Source organism: Podarcis erhardii (genome assembly GCF_964252035.2).
Source record: "Podarcis erhardii genome assembly, chromosome: 10".
In the NCBI taxonomy this organism is placed as follows: domain Eukaryota; kingdom Metazoa; phylum Chordata; class Lepidosauria; order Squamata; family Lacertidae; genus Podarcis; species Podarcis erhardii.
This window is the reverse complement of record NC_138500.1, coordinates 36704563-36722289: the sequence shown is the minus strand read 5'-3', so window position 1 is coordinate 36722289 and position 17727 is coordinate 36704563. Positions and strand designations below refer to the sequence as shown.

Sequence of the window (17727 nt, the reverse complement as noted above, 5' to 3'; positions counted from 1 at the left end):
CATAACTCTGCACACAAATAACAAGCCTAGAACAATATATTTCTACTCACACTTTGTTAAGTCTTAGTGTAGTAAATTATTCAAATTTTCTCTTCCAGCACCTACACAACTAGAAACTGTCCTTCATGTCTATAGAAGCAGAAGCCTAGGAAATCCTAAAACATTCTGCTCATCAAGCCAGCAACCTTTAGTAGTCAAGACAACTCTACAGTACATGGTAGGTAATTATGGTGGCCATGAGCATGTGTAGAGTGCTTTTCTCACAATACTGAGTAAAACAGAATCAACTCTTATACTAAGAACACAACAGAAAAGATTCCAGGATAGACAGCTTGACTTCCTGGTTTGTTGAAGCGACAATACTTCTTATTCTAGAAATTCAGCAATGCCAGCATAACTTGGACGCTTCTTCAAGAAGTTGACTATTCAGCTACACCAAGTTGACTAGATTGTACCATATAAATTTCTTAGACAAGGGAACAATCCTACATTAGATATTCCAGCTAAGTCTGTTACCTGCCTTGTCTGTTACCTGCCAGGCTTTCAATGTGAAATAATAATAAACACTGAGAACATACAGAATATATTTTCCTCACTAATGAGTAGCCACAACGATGTCTCAGCATCTCAGGAGGAAGAGATGGTTTTCCCATTGAAGTTGTGGTTTTCTGTGGCTAAGAAATGATCACAAGTTAATAGTAACTTTACTAGCCATAAGAAATCTTAACTACCATGTTCAATTTCTTTTTTTAATGAATGCAGTTTCACAGAATATTAATCTGCTAGCTAATATTCTACACTTTCACGCTGAATCCACAAACAGATCAAAGAACACAGTCACAGCTATGATTTATAGCTAGCAAGAGTTTGTTTACACCCATTCCAAGTATCCCGTAGAAACACACACACACCATCCATGCATGACACTACAGATTCCATGCTATATTTACACTTTATGAAAGACAGAGAAGTTCAAAGTATTGACTAAAATCACAAATCACAGTAACTATAAAAGAAGTGAAGCAAGCCCAGGTACCTGACTGTCAATTTGCCAGATGTGCAGAATGTTATATATTTTCCATACTGATATTGAACCCACCATCATAAGAAGTAGCAGTAAAGAAGAGGGTGTCTTTGAGCACGTGTAAAGTAGATTTCCCCCACCACTAAGAAATTATTTCACATCTGTGAGTAGGAAGCAGCTTCCCATGTAAGGTTGATCCCTAGTACCTCTATTTGGAGAATTTTAGCACTTGGTACATTCAATTTGGGACGCGGGTGGCGCTGTGGGTTAAACCATTGAGCCTTGGACTTGCCGATCAGAAGGTCGGCGGTTCGAATCCCTGCGATGGGGTGAGCTCCCATTGCTCGGTCCCTGCTGCTGCCAACATAGCAGTTTGAAAGCACGTCAAAGTGCAAGTAGATAAATAGATACTGCTCCAGCAGGAAGGTAAACTGTGTTTCCGTGCACTGCTCTGGTTCGCCAGAAGCAGCTTAGTCATGCTGGCCACATGACCCGGAAGCTGTACGCCGGCTCCTCAGCCAATAAAGCGAGATGAGCGCTACAACCCCAGAGTCAGCCACGACTGGACCTAATGGTCAGGGGTCCCTTTACCTTTACCTTACATTCAATTTATTATTGCTGTTGTTGTTCATTTGCATAGCAGCATCAATATGCAAGGTGCTTTACAAGGTGCCAGCACAAAATTAACCTAAAATCATTAAATATTTTGTCAGTTGTTAACACGCTATGCCCACAACCTCCCAAATGCCAGACAGAACTATTATTAGAAGCACCTTTTCTAAGTAAGTAAAATATGTAAAAGGTGCCAGGTGAGTCTCTTCTGGAAAGGAATTGACTAAATTTCGGAAATACTACTTTGTTCAATACAGATCCTCTTGGATTGGCAGAAGGGTCCTCTTGGTGGTTCTGCCACCCTCAGAATTTCCGCGGGTGTCAGCCCAGGAGAGGGCATTCTCTGTGATAGCTCCTAAGCTGTGGAATACTATCCCCACAGCAAATAGTTTGTGCTGATTTTAACATTGTATTTTTATATCATAACCCACCCTGGGACCTCATGGTGAAGAGCAGGCATGAAATCCCATAAATAAATAAATAAATAAGGTACAGTTGCAGAAAGCACCTTCCTCCAAACAAAACTCTCAAACATTTACATAGCCTTCAGCTAAAATTTATATTTTTTTCTTTGGTCTTTTCAATTTGAAATGTATGGTCTTATCACAAATCTACCCTAAACATTTCTGCTAACATAAGTCAAACGATTAGTAATAAAATACTTGAAATCCATCCACCTTAATCAACCTTTTCTTGTTGCAACTATCAAAGATTTACCTGACTTGCTTGGCACATTTTCTCTTAAATGAAATGAAAATACAAGCCTACATATAGTATGCCTGTAGCACAAATATATTTCTTGGCAGAAGCTGCAAATAATTAACAAGACACAGGAAGTTTATAAAGCTTTAAGTCGACCAATATTGCTTACAGTCCTCTTCCACTGTACAGTATCCTTGTCTGGCTATCAGATCAAGTGGTTTCTGAGCGACAAATGTCTTTGTAGTGAAAAGCGTTAACGGTGTTCCATCTGCCTTTATATACCGTATTTTTCGCTATATAAGATGCACCAGACCATAAGGTGCACCTAGTTTTTGGAGGAGGAAAACAAGAAAAAAAATATTCTGAATCCCAGAAGCCAAAACAGCAAGAGGGATCTGGCTTCTGGGATAGCCTCTGGCTGTCCTGGCTTATGGGATAGCTGTGAGCAGCCTCTCCCGGGCAGCGGGATAAAGGCTCCCTGTGCCTGGAAGAGGCTGCACACGGCTAAGGCAGAAGCCAGGAGAGGCGCTTCGCTAAAGGGGCGCTGCGCAGCTCTCCTGCGCAGACAGGGAGAGCTGCGCAGCGCCCCTTCAGCGAAGTGGGAGGAGGAACAGAAGGGGCTCTGTGCTTTGCGGGAGAGGTGCTTCACTGAAGGGGCGCTGTGCAGTTCTCCCTCTCTCCGCAGCATTTCTCCTTCCCCAAGGATTCGAACCGCCCACCTTCTGATCGGCAAGCCCTAGGGTCTGTGGTTTAACACACAACGCCACCCGCATCCATATGCTTACTGTGCTTAATTAATGCATACACAAATACAGTTAAGTGTTTCCTTGCCACAAATCTTTGTAGAAAGAGACAAAGTGCCCACATTTAAACGCAAAATCTTTATTTCAAATAGCACTTTAATCATGTGCCTTTCTTTTCAAAGAAATTGTGCTCCATGGGAATAGCAGTAAACACACACTACCCTGAACTATGGAGAAGCCTTTTGGTCCATCAGCAAGAAAGATGATATTTAAATACTCTCCCCTCAGGCAAGTTTCCCCCTTCCCCAAAGATTTATGTCCTTGGATTTGGCATGCCTTCACTACTTGTTGATATATGTCAGACCAACAAAGCTTGAACTTCGTCCCAAAACTAAGCTGAAGAGTGAATGAGCAGGAGAGCGAGTGAGCTGCTTTGCTTTCTTGTTCAGAGGCAAAGTCATTAGAAAAACTGGCTGACTCCCCAGAACATCCCCCACATCTCTGAGCATAGCACACCGCAGCAGAGGCTGGCAAAACGGACGTGTAGTAGCAACAGCAGCAGCAAACGTGGCACCTTAAAACCTGAGATTTTTTTCAGCAACACCTTTCATAAGCAAGAAGTTCACTAACACAGTGTTTAAATGTTTTTGTACTGCTTTTATTTCATGTATTCTAGCCAGGCACACCCCCTTTTTCCTTGTTCCTGTCGCTTGTAAAATACTGTTGCTTTATTGTTCTAGTTTTTCATTTTTAGGAAGATGTTGCTGTGGAGGGGGTTGAGTTGCCTTTTTATAACCCCATTTGTGTGCACAGTTTTGCATTGGGATTCTTCAGATTTTGTCCTGTCCTTGGATTTTTGATGAATGTTTGAGTTGAGAATGGGTACATCATCTACTCTAGTCGCGTACTTGGATATCAAATAATCACTGCTTCTCTTCCACACACCTATATGGCCCATAACACCTCGGGGTAGTAACTGTTCCAAGAGTTTTTTTATTTGCAGAAATACAACTGTATCTACTGTAGCATTAAACATTCTGTGGAGAAACTCTAGGGGCTGGTTTAATAGCACATCCTGGTTTAAAAATCAGTCCTATGCAGGCGATTGGAGAGTAAAGGAATAGAATGTGCAGGGCATTTAAGTGGGAGAATAGATTTCCAACAGTGTGTAAAGGAGAGCTGCATGTTCTTAGGTAGTAATTATTGGTGTGAGAATGTGGATGTTACAAATGCACAAATGTCCCTATTTTCATATGTGAATTGACAGCAATGCATCATACCCAGGGGTCACACCCCTATATTTCAGGACAGTAGGGGCTCTATATAGAACCATATAAGAACCCTTCAGGTTGAGCCCAGGTAAATAGGCTTGAAAAAGGCACACATACCAGACGCATGCAGTACTATAGCTAGCCGAAGTGTCAATAGATTAATTCAGGTAACTGGTCAAATAACCTCTTTTACTCAGCAAGTTGTATCAATATTTCCCATACTAGTTAAGCATTGGTTTTGCAGACCTGGATGAAAGCTTTCAAAGATTCCACCATGTCCCAGGAACAGCTGTTGGTTCTCGAATATCTCACTATTCCAGTTGGAAGGTCTACATCATATCCAGAAACTTGCAATTGGAACTTCATCAAGAGCAAGGGCAGAGATCCTAACAGCTCAGTGCCCCTGGGCTAAAAGAGCAAGTCATTTTGGGCTATTTAGAACTTTATTGGATCTTGAAACCTGTACATCATCAGGTTAAAGACCCTTTCAGAACTAGATGAGGTGTTGCAGGAATTTCAGTTTGCAGGTCAACAAGCATCACATATTTTTCCTGAGCCTTGAACTTGTTCCCAAGCAACATGTTTGTGATGAGATGTTGAGCCAAGAGTCTAACATATTGCAGCCATTAAACATTCCAAGGCACTTTCCACGAGAGTAAACCTATTATTCCCAGTGTCTTGAGCACTGGCTAAAATCCCAGTCAGTCTGGATTTTTTAATTCTGCCTACCTGAGTTTCACTTGTTTGGTGCCATTATTCTCTTGCTGTTTTTTTGTGTGTGTTTTTGGTAAACTATTTGGCAACATTATAGACTTGTATGTTGCTATCAAAGTCTGATAAGAAAAGAACCAGCATGGGTTTGACCAAACTGTGGGAGGCAGTGGAAGACAGAAGTGCCTGGCATGCTCTGGTCCATGGGGTCACAAAGAGTCGGACACGACTAAACGACTAAACAACAACAACAACAACAACAAATCAAAGTCTGAAATTGGCTGCCTTTCAGTAAAGTGGGAGTCTATAAATTGGTCAATAAAATAAAAGACTATGATCTGTTCACTACAGAGGTAAATGCATGCCAGAGAATCTACAGACATGCAACAATAGCATCTTTACCACACACACATGCCAACCCATGCTTTGAGGTTTGCAAAGGAGACCCTGTCAGTAAGACCATTGATGGGTATCACTTGCAGGGCAATGACTCATGGCTGGGCCTTCTCCTTGGTGCTTTCCAAGGTGTGGGACTCACTTCCAGTGGAGCTGTGTCTATCCCCTGCACTGAAGGTTCCCCTTGGCTTTTGACACATGGATGTTGTAATGGTTCTAGGGGTTGCTTGTGCATAAATCGGCGCCACGCTTGGCTGAGTTACCTGGGTGAACCCTTTCTGTCCGGACAGCCACTCACCCGTGGCTGTCTCAATCGCTGGCAGAATCCGTCAGTGGGCGTTTCTTGAACTTCTTCCAGCAAAGAAGCTCTTTGACGCCTAGTCTCCGCCTACTCTCCCTGCGCGGAAGCCTTCTGCGCAGGGAGGGTGTGGGCAGCGGAGGACCCGTGCTCTCCCCGCTGGTCTCCGGCGAGGAGTCATGGAGCCCCCTCGCCGATTCCCCCATCTGCCCCCCTTCTCCACTAGTGTTACGCTGATTTCCTTCCCCAGAAGATGGGCTGCTTCTCTTCCTCCCGGTGCTCTCCGGAATCCCTCTGGAGCCCTCCCTATCCCTCTGGCTCCGATGGCAGTTCCCTGACATATGTCAATGGGAATTCCAGCAGCTGGCATTGTTTTGTGTATGCTTGGTTTTAGATGTTTTAAAGATGTTTTTAAATTAATGTATGGACTGTATTTTTATGTTCACCATCCTGGATTCCCATGGAAGAAAGGCCACAGTGGAGAACAAAATTATTGGAGAGATCTCATGTGGCATAGTGACTAAGGATGTTTTGACTCATGAAACTTAAGTCTCTTATATCTATGGCATGGCTGAAATTTAGCATAGCTGAAATCTAGCCTACTGTACAAGGCAAGAGTCAGATGTGCCTAATTTTGCATCTGGCCACACCTCTCTCTGGCATCTGGCCTCCATTAGGTTGTCCATGATAGAATGCACCTCTTGGGTAGAGAAAGATTCCACATTTCTGTGTATAGGACTGCAGCATCAGCCTGTAGCTAAGTATATGCATGTGCAACTGACACTACTACTTTCGCTTCCTGTGTTTAATTTTTGGTTGCAAGTTCCTTAGCGTAGGAATTTTTACTCTGGAAGGCATTATGCACACTGGTGATACTATAGAAATAAACAATAGGTTGGTTCCATATTTTGTGAAGCTAAGAGTAGGCCCAGTGAAATCAATGGAACTTAACTGATTATGACTGATTATTTCTATTTATGTAAGTGGGTCTTCTCTAAACACAACTAAGGCTTAACTTAACTCAGCTTGTCTTCCCTCCCAAATAAAAGCCTCTTCCTCTATTTCTCAAGAACAAAAGACTTTAAAAGAAAATTGCTGGAGGGAATGAAATTAACAAAGCATAAATTTGTTGAAATGTGGTCTCTGACAAGCTTGCACTCAAACAACCTAATTGCTATTATGAAGCAATGATCTCTATACATATCATGAAATAGTGGGTACAGACACCTAAGTGCCTAAGGCTACATCCCTACACCTATTTATGAGCACTGGGCCACAATGAACTTAATGGGACTTATTTATGGATAGACATGGATAGGATTGCACTTTTAGTCTGCAGTCCTTTATGTATGGGAGTAGGCCTCATTGACTCAATGTGACTACTTCAGAGTAGACTCATTTAGGATTTTACTGTTAAGGAGAGCATGATATGCATTAATTTTTTATTTTATTTTTTTGCAGTTATCAAAGGAAAAGATGATATGGCTTCCTTCTTGATTTTCCTTCTTGCTCAGTATACCCCAGGGGTCAGCAACCTAAGGCCCATGGGCCTCAAGCAGCCCATGGGGGTCGTTTAATTGGCCCATGGACCCCTTCCACCCACTCGGTTGGCTCCCGTGCACTGCGCTAAACCGGCACGGAACAGAGCAGGGACTGCTTCTGCAATGCTGGCCGACTTCCCATTGACTGCAGGAAGATCATGCAGCCAGTGGGAAGCTGCACACGCCTCCTCTGCACCGGAAGGAGCACCGGAAATAGCGTTTGCACATGTGCACACGCACTCCGGCCCACCGCGGCATCTGCAGGACCGTGAACCAGCCCAAGCCACAAAAACTTTGCCAACCCCTGGTCTACCCTTTCCATGAATGAAAAGCTGGCTTTGGCTTTTTTTCAACCACTGCACCTAAAACATAAAACCAGATAATCTTCCCATTTGAGCTGTGGCCACTCAACTTTTTAATGGCACAAGCAGGAAAATGGCACTTTCAGGACTGGGATCTACAATCAAAAGTGATTCATTCATGTCACTTCATGACTTCACAAGAATACAGGAGATACCTTCAAAAGATCTGGTTCTGCCTCTGTGACTAGTTTAATTCATTTAGATTATGTCTGCATTTTCCATTTCTGCTGCTCTGATGTGACAGGAAACAGAAGGAGGGTTAAGAAGTACTTTATGCCTCAAAAATAGGCTGTGAAGCAAGTTCAGATTTCCATTATATGAATATCTCTGTGTTATAAGGATCCCCCAACTTAAAGCCTTGGTGTGATCCAGTCAGTTCAGGGTTGCTTTACCAACTTGTACAAAAATGCCAAAATAGGCAAGCTGCTGTAGTATATCAGTAGTATAATTTAGAATGTTACAAGTTTCTGCAACTTTGGCAAGTCTTCTGAATTTCCCTGTCAGCAGCAACATGATTCAAGCAATCAACCTTCCCCAAAATATAGTTAACCAATAAGGAACTTTATTGTGCATTCCAGTCATTTCCACACAAAAACTTTACTTGCATAGAACTTGCAAAAGGTGATTAAATAATTATACTCTCTTTTTATCTATGTTTCAGAATGAGGAAAATGTGTTTAGCTATTAATTTTCCTTTGACAGATGGGAAAGATGAAGTCTCTAATTTTTGTATTGCTTGCAGTCTAATAACACTCAAACTTTTAATATGTGTTTAATGCTTTGGTCCCTAATCCCCTTTAATTTATTGCAAAAATAATAAACAGCTACTCTATATCCTAGATATGATTCTCTTTCTTCTTACTTTTATACCCAATGGCCTATGTTTCTGAGCCTTATAACTGGGTAAAGGTATACACACCCAGATAACTGTAACCAGGGGAAAGTGGTTCTGCATTTGGATTTATATGCAGCATAAATACATGCCTTGCTGTTACTGCCTAAAACCAACCTTAGTTATTTGTTAAAGATTTATTATTATTATCATTATTATTATTATTGAAACTGTGATTTAATGCTTATATATTGCCAACACTTTGCTAGACATGAAATGAACACAGTATACCAGTGCATGAGACCATTTTTAGCTGGACAGTTCGTGATAACTGTGCATTTTAAACTGGACTGAATGACTGTTTCCAGATGTCTGAAATTAGGTACTACTATGAGTAGGAGTACGTCCTCCATAACTCAAAACAGCTCAATAACCTCTTGTGTTGTTTAATGTGAGGTACATGTTACTATTGGCAGTTACAAGTAATTGCTTGAATGTAGCTGGCTGTAATAAATTAAACGTGATGTTTGCAAAATCTGCAGTCCTGCCATCTGGTCACCAGAAAGCTTCTGGTACTACTTTGCAAATAAATACAAGTAGTGTTAAAATGCAGGGTGCTTTAATATGTAATCTGTGTGATCTCCAAGCCCCCTGCACTCAACACTTCCTGAAAACTTGAAATAATGTTGACATCTTAAATGAACATCTTTCTGTAACAGTTTGTGGTGTGGCTTATGCACATTAGGCAGGATAAGGTTTGTCTTAAACTTTCTCATGCCGGCAGATCACAACACTATGTCACCATAGCAATACCCTTGCACTGGCACAAGTTTGAAGTGGCGGAACAGACACCTGTGGTCCCGGAGGAGTGGAAATTAGTCAGAATCCTATGTTTCCTCAGGGCAGGGGTCAGTCCCAACAATGCAACAATGGCATAATGCTGTGCAGCAAAGGAGAGTGGCATAACTTTAAACACTCCAAACAGAGATTCCCAGATGACTGCCCATGGCTTCCCTCTTTTCCTTCACAGTCACAATGGAGGAAAGGATTTCAACAAAGTCTGGAGCCAATTATTCTAGAGGACCCAGCAAGTGAACAAGATTTTTGATAACAAGGTGTACAAGTCGGGATTCCATCTCCCATATCCATGAACACATAACTAGGAACACTGAAGTTGAGATTTTTATGATGGGCAACTTACACAAAGGGAGCACTTTGCACAAACAATGAACACCAACAACCAAGGAGAAGCAGTCAATTGACTAAACAAATAATATGTCTAATTCCCAACTTCTCACCATTGTACAGATACTGTATCAGCACCCACCAGATGCCACCACCCAGAGGATCCTGAACTCCACACACGCAACTGGGGCTGCAAGGACAAAGGTAAGCAATGGAGGTAGCTCATCAGGGAGGGGGAGAACATGCTTCAAAGTAGTTCCTTTACATCCACATTCATAGCACCAAGGAAAAAAGTGTGTGTGTGTGTGTGTGTGTGTGTGTGTGTGTGTGTCTATGTCTATTACTCAGAACACCTATAGCCATATAGTACTTCCCCCTCTCATCCCTTGTGATGATGGGAAACAGTACATTTGTGTAATAACTCTATCCTTACTTAGCAGGTGAGACCTGTATGTATTCCCTTCACAAGGGGCAGGCTGCATTCTCAGAAAGGGTGGCTTCTGTTGGCCACAATCCCAAAAATATACTGGAAAACATAACACTATATTCCATCTGTATCTATATCCACTGCTGTCCAAACACTTATGGCTCATGACACAGACATTTCTTGCACACAGAAGGAACAGTAACTGTAGACAGCATTAGAAACATAAAAATAACCCTCCTTAATGAGGCCAAAGACCCATCTAGACCAGCACTTTTTCCCTACCAACCAGATGCCAATGGGAAGCCATATGCAGGACATGAGCTTAGTGGTACTTCCTTGCTCATATTCCTCAGCAACTGATATCCAGAAACATGCTGCCTCTGATCTTCGAAGTTGTACACAGTGTTCATTAGTTAGTAGCCTTATCCTCAATGAATTTGTCTAATCTTTTCAAGCCATCCATGGCCATCACTACATCTCACGGTAGTTTAACTATGCACTGTGTGAAGAAACTGTGGTTTCTGAAACTGACCTGGGAAATAAACCATAGTTAATGGTTAACCACAGTTCCCACTTTGGATGGCACAGAATGCTGTGGTTAACTAAAATGCAGGAGTGAAAGCTTCCAAACACCTCCTCTCAGCTGCACAAGAAGGGGGGAGTGTACAAGTCCAAAGATAATTGTGGTTTGTGCACATCATGCTCAAACTAAATCATGATTTAGTTCTGGAAGGAGGAACCTGTGGTTCTCAAGATGTTGTTGGACTACAACTCCCATCAGCCCCAGCCAACATAACCAATGAGCAGGGATGATACAAATTGTAGTCCAACTGCATCTGGAAGGCCACTGGTTTAGTGTGGCATGCAAATATCATGAAAAAACTAAAGTCTAAAGTCAAACTATATCTAGCGTCAATTTTCAGTTGTTTGTAGATTTTGATATCTTAATTAACTCACCTCTCCTCCAGTGCAGGGGAAGTGACTGGAGTATCTAGAAGTGCAAATTGCTCCTTTCTTGGTTACATCATCATCCAGCCCAAAGGCTGCTGAGCAGTTAGTGGAAAAATATTTGTAAGGTTTCCATGTTTTCCCAAAATCCTGAGATCGCTCCAAGACCATGGCTGCCGGTCTTGGTGACTTGAACACCATGATTAAGTGAGTGAAATAAAACTCAGTTTCCAAGTTCAGTTGGATCTTCTCCCTGTTCACCCCCTGTGCTGATTGCCACCATGTGTATGGCAGCCGAAAGGGTGAGTCAACCATGGCAGAGGGTGAGTGAGCCAGATGGGCATGCTTGTTGTTGCATTTGCTACACTTAGGCTGCTTGCATATGAAGTCTGCATTCTCACTGTAGGAACAGTAAAACTCTGTGGCGTTGTCCCCACACTTTGTATCTGTCCACAACTTACGCCCGTATCCTAAATTTCCCATTCGAGGATTGCACGCTTTCTCACAGTGGGATCCAGCTTCAACAACACTGCTCAGTCCTATGTAGGAAAAAGTGTGATAATTAAAAACTAAGTTAGCATAAATTATTATCAACCAACTGTACCTAACACATAATTAAAATTCTGACTTTGCAATAAAACAAGAAGGCACAGTTAAATTTTTACTGGACCCACAAAGGATATAAGACCTTAGGCAAGCTTTTATATTCAGAGCCTCAGGACAACGCAAAGGCACACCTTGTATCTGTATTATAGGGATAATGATACTGGCCTATTTGACAGCACTGCTTTAAGGATTACTGAGCTATTTTATGTGAAACACTTTGAACACTTGAAAGGTGCTATATAATGTGCTATTGAGTGTCTACAAAGGCCTTGGACCAAACTATTCAGTGCAACTATTTAGTGGCTCTTTGTAAACAGAAATATTGAAGAATTGTCCACCTTCCCCCTGCTCCTCAATAACTTACGGTATTTAGTTCTAGGACCTTAATACTCCATGCCTTAAGTACCCAGTAGTTTGTCTTCAAAAGAGGCTCATAGATGCATGGTGTTATTTTGTAACTGAACAAGCATGGATCATTTAAGAGAAAACACACAAGTGAGTAAATATACTGGGAGCAAGGCGCTACCCTACACCAAACACTCAGATTCTGAATAGTTTAAAAATCATGGAGGTGTAAGAGCCAAATACATACTTCCCTCAGGAATATATTCACAGGTGGATCTTACCCAGAAGTAGAACAGTTTATTATAAAGGGGCAGGTATAAAATCCTGAGACACAGCCCAAGGGAATATTTTCTGGTGGAACATGTAAGACCCAGTGCAAAAGAAGATGGGATAGACCTAAGGAGAGCTATTATTTTGTATTCACTGAATGCTAAATCTCACGGTATTTCTTTTATGCCCCTTCTTTTAGATTTGTTTTTGTTTGTTTGTTTTGATGCTATGTATTAGACTTGTTTTATTTGTTCTTTATATCATTTAAGATTTCATGCTAATGTTCTGTCTTGGTTTCATTCCCGTTTCTCAAGGCACTCTTTTTCAGGTTCTCTTTCTGGTTCTTTTATTTCCTCCTTTGATCTTGGTTCAGCTCTGGATACTTGTCACTTTTTAGCCATTCTCCATTAGTTTAATACTGATTATAATTTTAATGCATATCTTCCTACTCCATATATTTTCGCTCAATTTTTCAAACTGTTTTCTCCATTGAAGTTCCCTTTCTTGAATTAAACTTTTTCCATGCCTCCTGCTGTTCATCTTTTTCTCTGTTGCTAGGCTGTGAAGTAATCAATCCTTCTTCTGGGGTACACAGATTATAGATAGTGGTGGCCAACCTCCTGGGGCCCACATGCCAGTGGTGGATGTGCCCAAAAGTGAGTCTGGCCACTCCACACTTGCACACAAGGGTGCCAACTTGAATAAAATATTGGGGGGGGGGTATGCCCCGCCCCACATCAATGCTCATCAACTTGTGAGGGTTCCACAAGTTTTGTTGGGAGGCCAGCCCCTAGGAGTTGGCTCCTATGCTTGCACACTCACTTGTACACACACACAGCACATAAAGGCACATAGCTGCCGCCCCCATCTGAGCCCCCATCTGAGGTTATCATTCCCTCTCCGCTCATCAAATTATCAATCTGATGACCAGATGTGCAATCTGATTTGCATTCTCATTACAGTTCTGAACTCTGCCCACTGCCATGTTGTGCCTACTTTTTACAAAAACCTTTTTGCTGTTGTTGCAAAATCCAGTGGTGTCTTTGAGAGCCATATAAAACATTGCTTGGAGACCAGCAGCCACACTTGCTCTGTGGTTTTATTCCATTATTCACATCACTACTACTTCTTGTAATATCATCTGCTTATTCTCTAGGCTATACTATGGTTATTTCCTTACTTTTCCTTCTCTTGTAATGTCCTTCTTTCTTGTTTCTATCTTCAGCCTCTATTCTTTAGTCTGCTGCTCTGCTTGTTTATTCTGCTTTTCATTTTGATCATATCACTCTCATTCTTTTGCCTCTCCATTGCCTTCATTTTCTTCAGCATATTCATTTACATCTTATTTTGGTTTACAAATGTTTACATTCTACTGCTCTGGTATATCTTTCAGCTTTTCTTTTTTTTTTAATACATACCGTCACCAATATTTGCTTCATCCCACTGGTTCCCTCTTCTTCAGATGTTCCTTTTCAATTTATTATTTTGATCTACAAACCTAAGCTTTTGGGGGGGGTCTTATTTTCTTTCCTCTTTCAGTTCTTTTTCTTTGGATTCCCTTCCTTGTGACATTACGATGGACCAACTATTTCCTCTATTTGTACATTTGCAGAGGTTTTCCGCCTCTAACTTAATGTGTTGCTTTCACCTTGTGACTCTTGTCCTTTGCAGTATGCAGTGAGCTCATTTGAAATATATGAGACTTCTACGTAAACATGTTTAGGATCAGGATAATAAAAAAGAGTATTTTTAGGCTACAGAGTAAGCTCAAATGAATAATGCACACTTCTGCCAACAAAAGTAAATAAATACAACTGTAAAAGTCACATAGTAACACTGAGTCCTTTTCAAAGTGCTGTACAAACATTAACTAATCTGCACAGCTCCCCTGAGAAGTAAGGAAGCAAGTATTATTATAATGTGTCTTATCAGCTAGGCCAAGATGGATTGGCTTGATTTACATGCTGGCTGCTAAGATTTTTCAGTCTCATTATGCAATGTAGTCAAGTTACCTGGTGAATGTTTACTGCAGCAATTTTCTCCATTATGCTTCTAATGCTGACATGAGAAAAGTGCTTTGAGTTTATTTTTTAAAACAACAACAACAATACTCATGCATATTCATGAGTCTGAACAGGTACTATACACTGTGGATCTGGGATACATATAACTTAACTTTCTGAGAAACTTGCTGAGCCAAATGTCTAGCTCCTGAAGTGGGAAATTACAGTTTGAAAATGTGCTGGATTAGTCTGACAGCTCTGCTTTAATTATACTGAAATCTTCCAAAAAATTCTGAATCATCTTCTCATACTATCAGGAAAATATAGTATTTTCCAAGTCTAAATATATTCCCATTTATCTCTTTTTTTTTGTTTCCTAATTGGTGTTGGGTTTCACTGCAGAGGAGTCAATGAGAAAACTGCATGTGGAGGCAATTTAAGACTAACTTAACACTATTTTCTATGAAATTTTACAATGTAGTTTTGTAAAAAGTAGTCCAAGTAAGAAAATAATAATTAAAGAGATAGATAACTTCAGTCCATGTTGTGTGTCATTTTTCTGTATAGTACTATCTGTCACTAGAACTTTGCAAAATGAAAATAAGCTTAGATATTAGAAAATAAGTATTTTTACACTGTCAGCCATGAGATCATTAAAGGCATTTTCTGTCCTGTGCTCTTTGCCTCTCTTTCTCTTAATATTTATAGTTACAGTAACTGCACACTACCTCCCAGCCTATGTTAGTACACATGCCACTGAACAAAAATCTGTAGTAATGGACAAGAGCTTACAAGGTACAGCATGACTCACCTGTAAAACATTCAGAGCTAAATCATATGTTTCCTGCTGCAGCATTATTCAGCCAAAATATACTTGCCTCCTATATTTCCCATTATCCAGTTTACAAATTGATGATATGACACTCAAATAAAAATATAACAAATCCAAAAATAAAATACTTGACTGTAAATGTTACTTTAATAATATGCATAATCAGGCATTTCAGGCTAAAGAAACAGGTGTGTTTCTTTAGGTATGAAATAGGCATATCTCCTCATCACTGGCTTCTATGAATGTTTTACTAGATAACAAAAATATCATGTAATGCACACTATCCCTATCCCTACAGTGACAATAGCTGAAACTAGATTATTTGGCAGTTAATAGATCTAAGTAAAAAAATATATCAAATAGTGAAAAAAGCAGTCCCACCTATATAATACCAGGCTAGGTTATCCTAAGGCTAATCAACACCCATTCCTGCCATAGAAGTGTGAATGAATGTTACCTTTCTGCTTTTTATCTCATCTTCTCCTTGCTCTAGGCCCATTCACATTAGGGAATGTGCCGATTTTTGTCAGAAGGACAGTGATGTAGACACCATAGGATGACATTTGCTTGCAAGGATCAGTCCAGTCCAGGTGTTTATCTCTTTGTAGGATCTGTGAGCTTCCCCGCCCCCCCCCCTGTTACATAAACAATAGTAGCAATCAGTTCAGAAAGAATGTATGTGTTCAGCTTTACCCTCAGAGTAAGATGCCAATAAATGATAGTGAAATAAACTGCAGGTGGAAATGTTGGTGCATAGTTTTCCTCTCCAGCATGTTATCTGGTCCTTGTCCTGTCTAGTTCTGATCAGTGGCATAGCGTGGGTTGTCAGCACCTGGGGCAAGGCAAGTAATTTGCGCCCCCTAACCCGTGGATTTGCGCCCCCTAACCTTAACCCCCAGATGTTGCGCCCGGTGCGGCCGCCCCCCCCTGCACCCCCACGCTACGCCACTGGTTCTGATAGGGGGAAAATAGATCAAAGCAATATGGCTGCACAAAAGTTGCTTTCTTAACTTTTTCTCATTCTTGAAACTGTTAAGAAACAATTCACATGATTTCTAGGGGCAAACCAGTGGCATTTAACTTTTGTAACTAGATATGGGTGCAAAAGCACAAGTTGTTCATAGATGCTTTCATGGGTGTAGCCAGGATTTATTGGGGGGGGAGGCAGGCTTTATTTTAGGGGTAGCAGAACCGAGTTATCTGCAACAGAATTCGTCACTTAGGGGTTTTTTTTTAATTTACTTGATGGGGCGGCAGCTTACCCCCCCCCCATGCACGCACCCCCCCCCCAGCAATGCCCATGGATGCTTTGAATTCAAGACCATTTTTATTCACAAGATCATCAGGGAACAGGTTCACATCCGCATACACAAACCATGCTACCTACTGGTACATTCGCCTTGAATCCTTGAGCAGCTGATTTACCAAACAAATTGGGAAATCGTTTATAATAGATACCAATTATTATTTATTATAGCTTGTACTGACTTGTGTTAGATGTATAAGACAAATGCCCATTGCACCAGACTTTACAATTTTTTCCCCTAATCTGGAAGGAAAAATACAAAGCCTATAATTGCTTTTTAGGATAGCTCTATGTTTTGTGTATTTAAATTTCCATTCCTCAAGATGACGCTTTCTGAGCCAAACGCTGAAAATGTTCGGGATTTGGTGTGTGTGTGTGTGTGTGCGCGCGCGCGCGCGCGCAATATGTGTTAATTAGCTCGTGGGATGAACCAGTCTGGTTTTCAGCCTCTCTTGCACCGCTCTTGACTTTTTAACACTTTCTTCTGAAGTTAAGGAAGAGCCATCAATTGTTTGAAAAGCGAATGTTATCTCATTTACCGTGGAGGCATTTGAAAGGGGAGGCGAGGAGACAAGCGATCCTGATCCGAGTTAAGACTAGGAGCCCTATTTCTCTCTCGCAGGCAACAAGAGGCGCTTCTTGGGTTACTGACAGGCGTTCCAACCCTGCAGCTTTGTTCGAGGCGAACGAAGTGTGTGTGTGTGTGTGAGAGAGAGAGAGAGAGAGAGAGAGAGAGAGAGAAGCAAGCAACTTCAGGCTTTAACTTGCACGTTAACTTTTGTCTTCGGGATCAGCTCTTCAGAGCAAATCCTATTCTACCACCTGCAGGCCTGCTAATCACAATAACTGGAGAAGAGAAAAAGGATGCGAGCGAAAAGGATTCACATGCACGCGAGCGATCGCGCGCGCGCACCGCACGCACGAGAGAGAGACCAACCTGCAGCCAGGGCAGAGGCGCCTAGCAGCACCAGGTGCCAGAGCGGGCTCCCCATGGCGGACGCGCATAGAGGCCAGGCTCGAAGGCTGCCCGGCGCTGCGCCTTGCATCTCGCGGCCCCTAAGGGCAGCGGCGAGGCTCCATCGCCGCGAGCTCCCGCGGGGCTGCTGCTGCTGCTGCTGCTCCAGCCGGAGGACCTTTGGAGCCGAGCCGAGCTGCGCGTCCTGCCGCGGGCATCTCTCGCGCGCCTTGCCGTCGCCCAGGAGCCGCGCTGCCGAGTCCCTTTCAACGCCGCTCGCCGCCGCCGCCTCCTCCTCCTCCGCCAAGCCCGGGAGCTGCGGCCAGGTGCATTGGGAAGAGGCGCCGGCTCTGCTCTC

At 42.0% G+C, this 17727-nt stretch overlaps 1 protein-coding gene and 1 long non-coding RNA gene across 3 annotated transcripts in view; one reads left to right on the top strand and one right to left on the bottom strand.

The window, feature by feature from the left end:
• Window positions 1-17578, bottom strand: part of NTN4 (netrin 4) — a 40543-nt gene extending 22965 nt beyond the window's left edge. For both annotated transcript variants that reach the window (XM_081878258.1, XM_081878259.1), the window contains exons 1-2: window positions 17352-17578; window positions 11062-11591 (exon numbers count right to left, since the gene is read on the bottom strand). In XM_081878258.1, the coding sequence (XP_081734384.1) occupies window positions 11062-11591; window positions 17352-17460 (639 nt within the window). In that variant the 5' untranslated portion in view covers window positions 17461-17578. The remainder of the gene's footprint in view (window positions 1-11061; window positions 11592-17351) is intronic.
• Window positions 1-17727, top strand: part of LOC309351022 — a 79139-nt gene that overhangs the window by 49732 nt on the left and 11680 nt on the right. The window contains exons 2-3 of the long non-coding RNA XR_014160658.1: window positions 99-217; window positions 9801-9881. This is a non-coding gene — a long non-coding RNA (uncharacterized lncRNA). The remainder of the gene's footprint in view (window positions 1-98; window positions 218-9800; window positions 9882-17727) is intronic.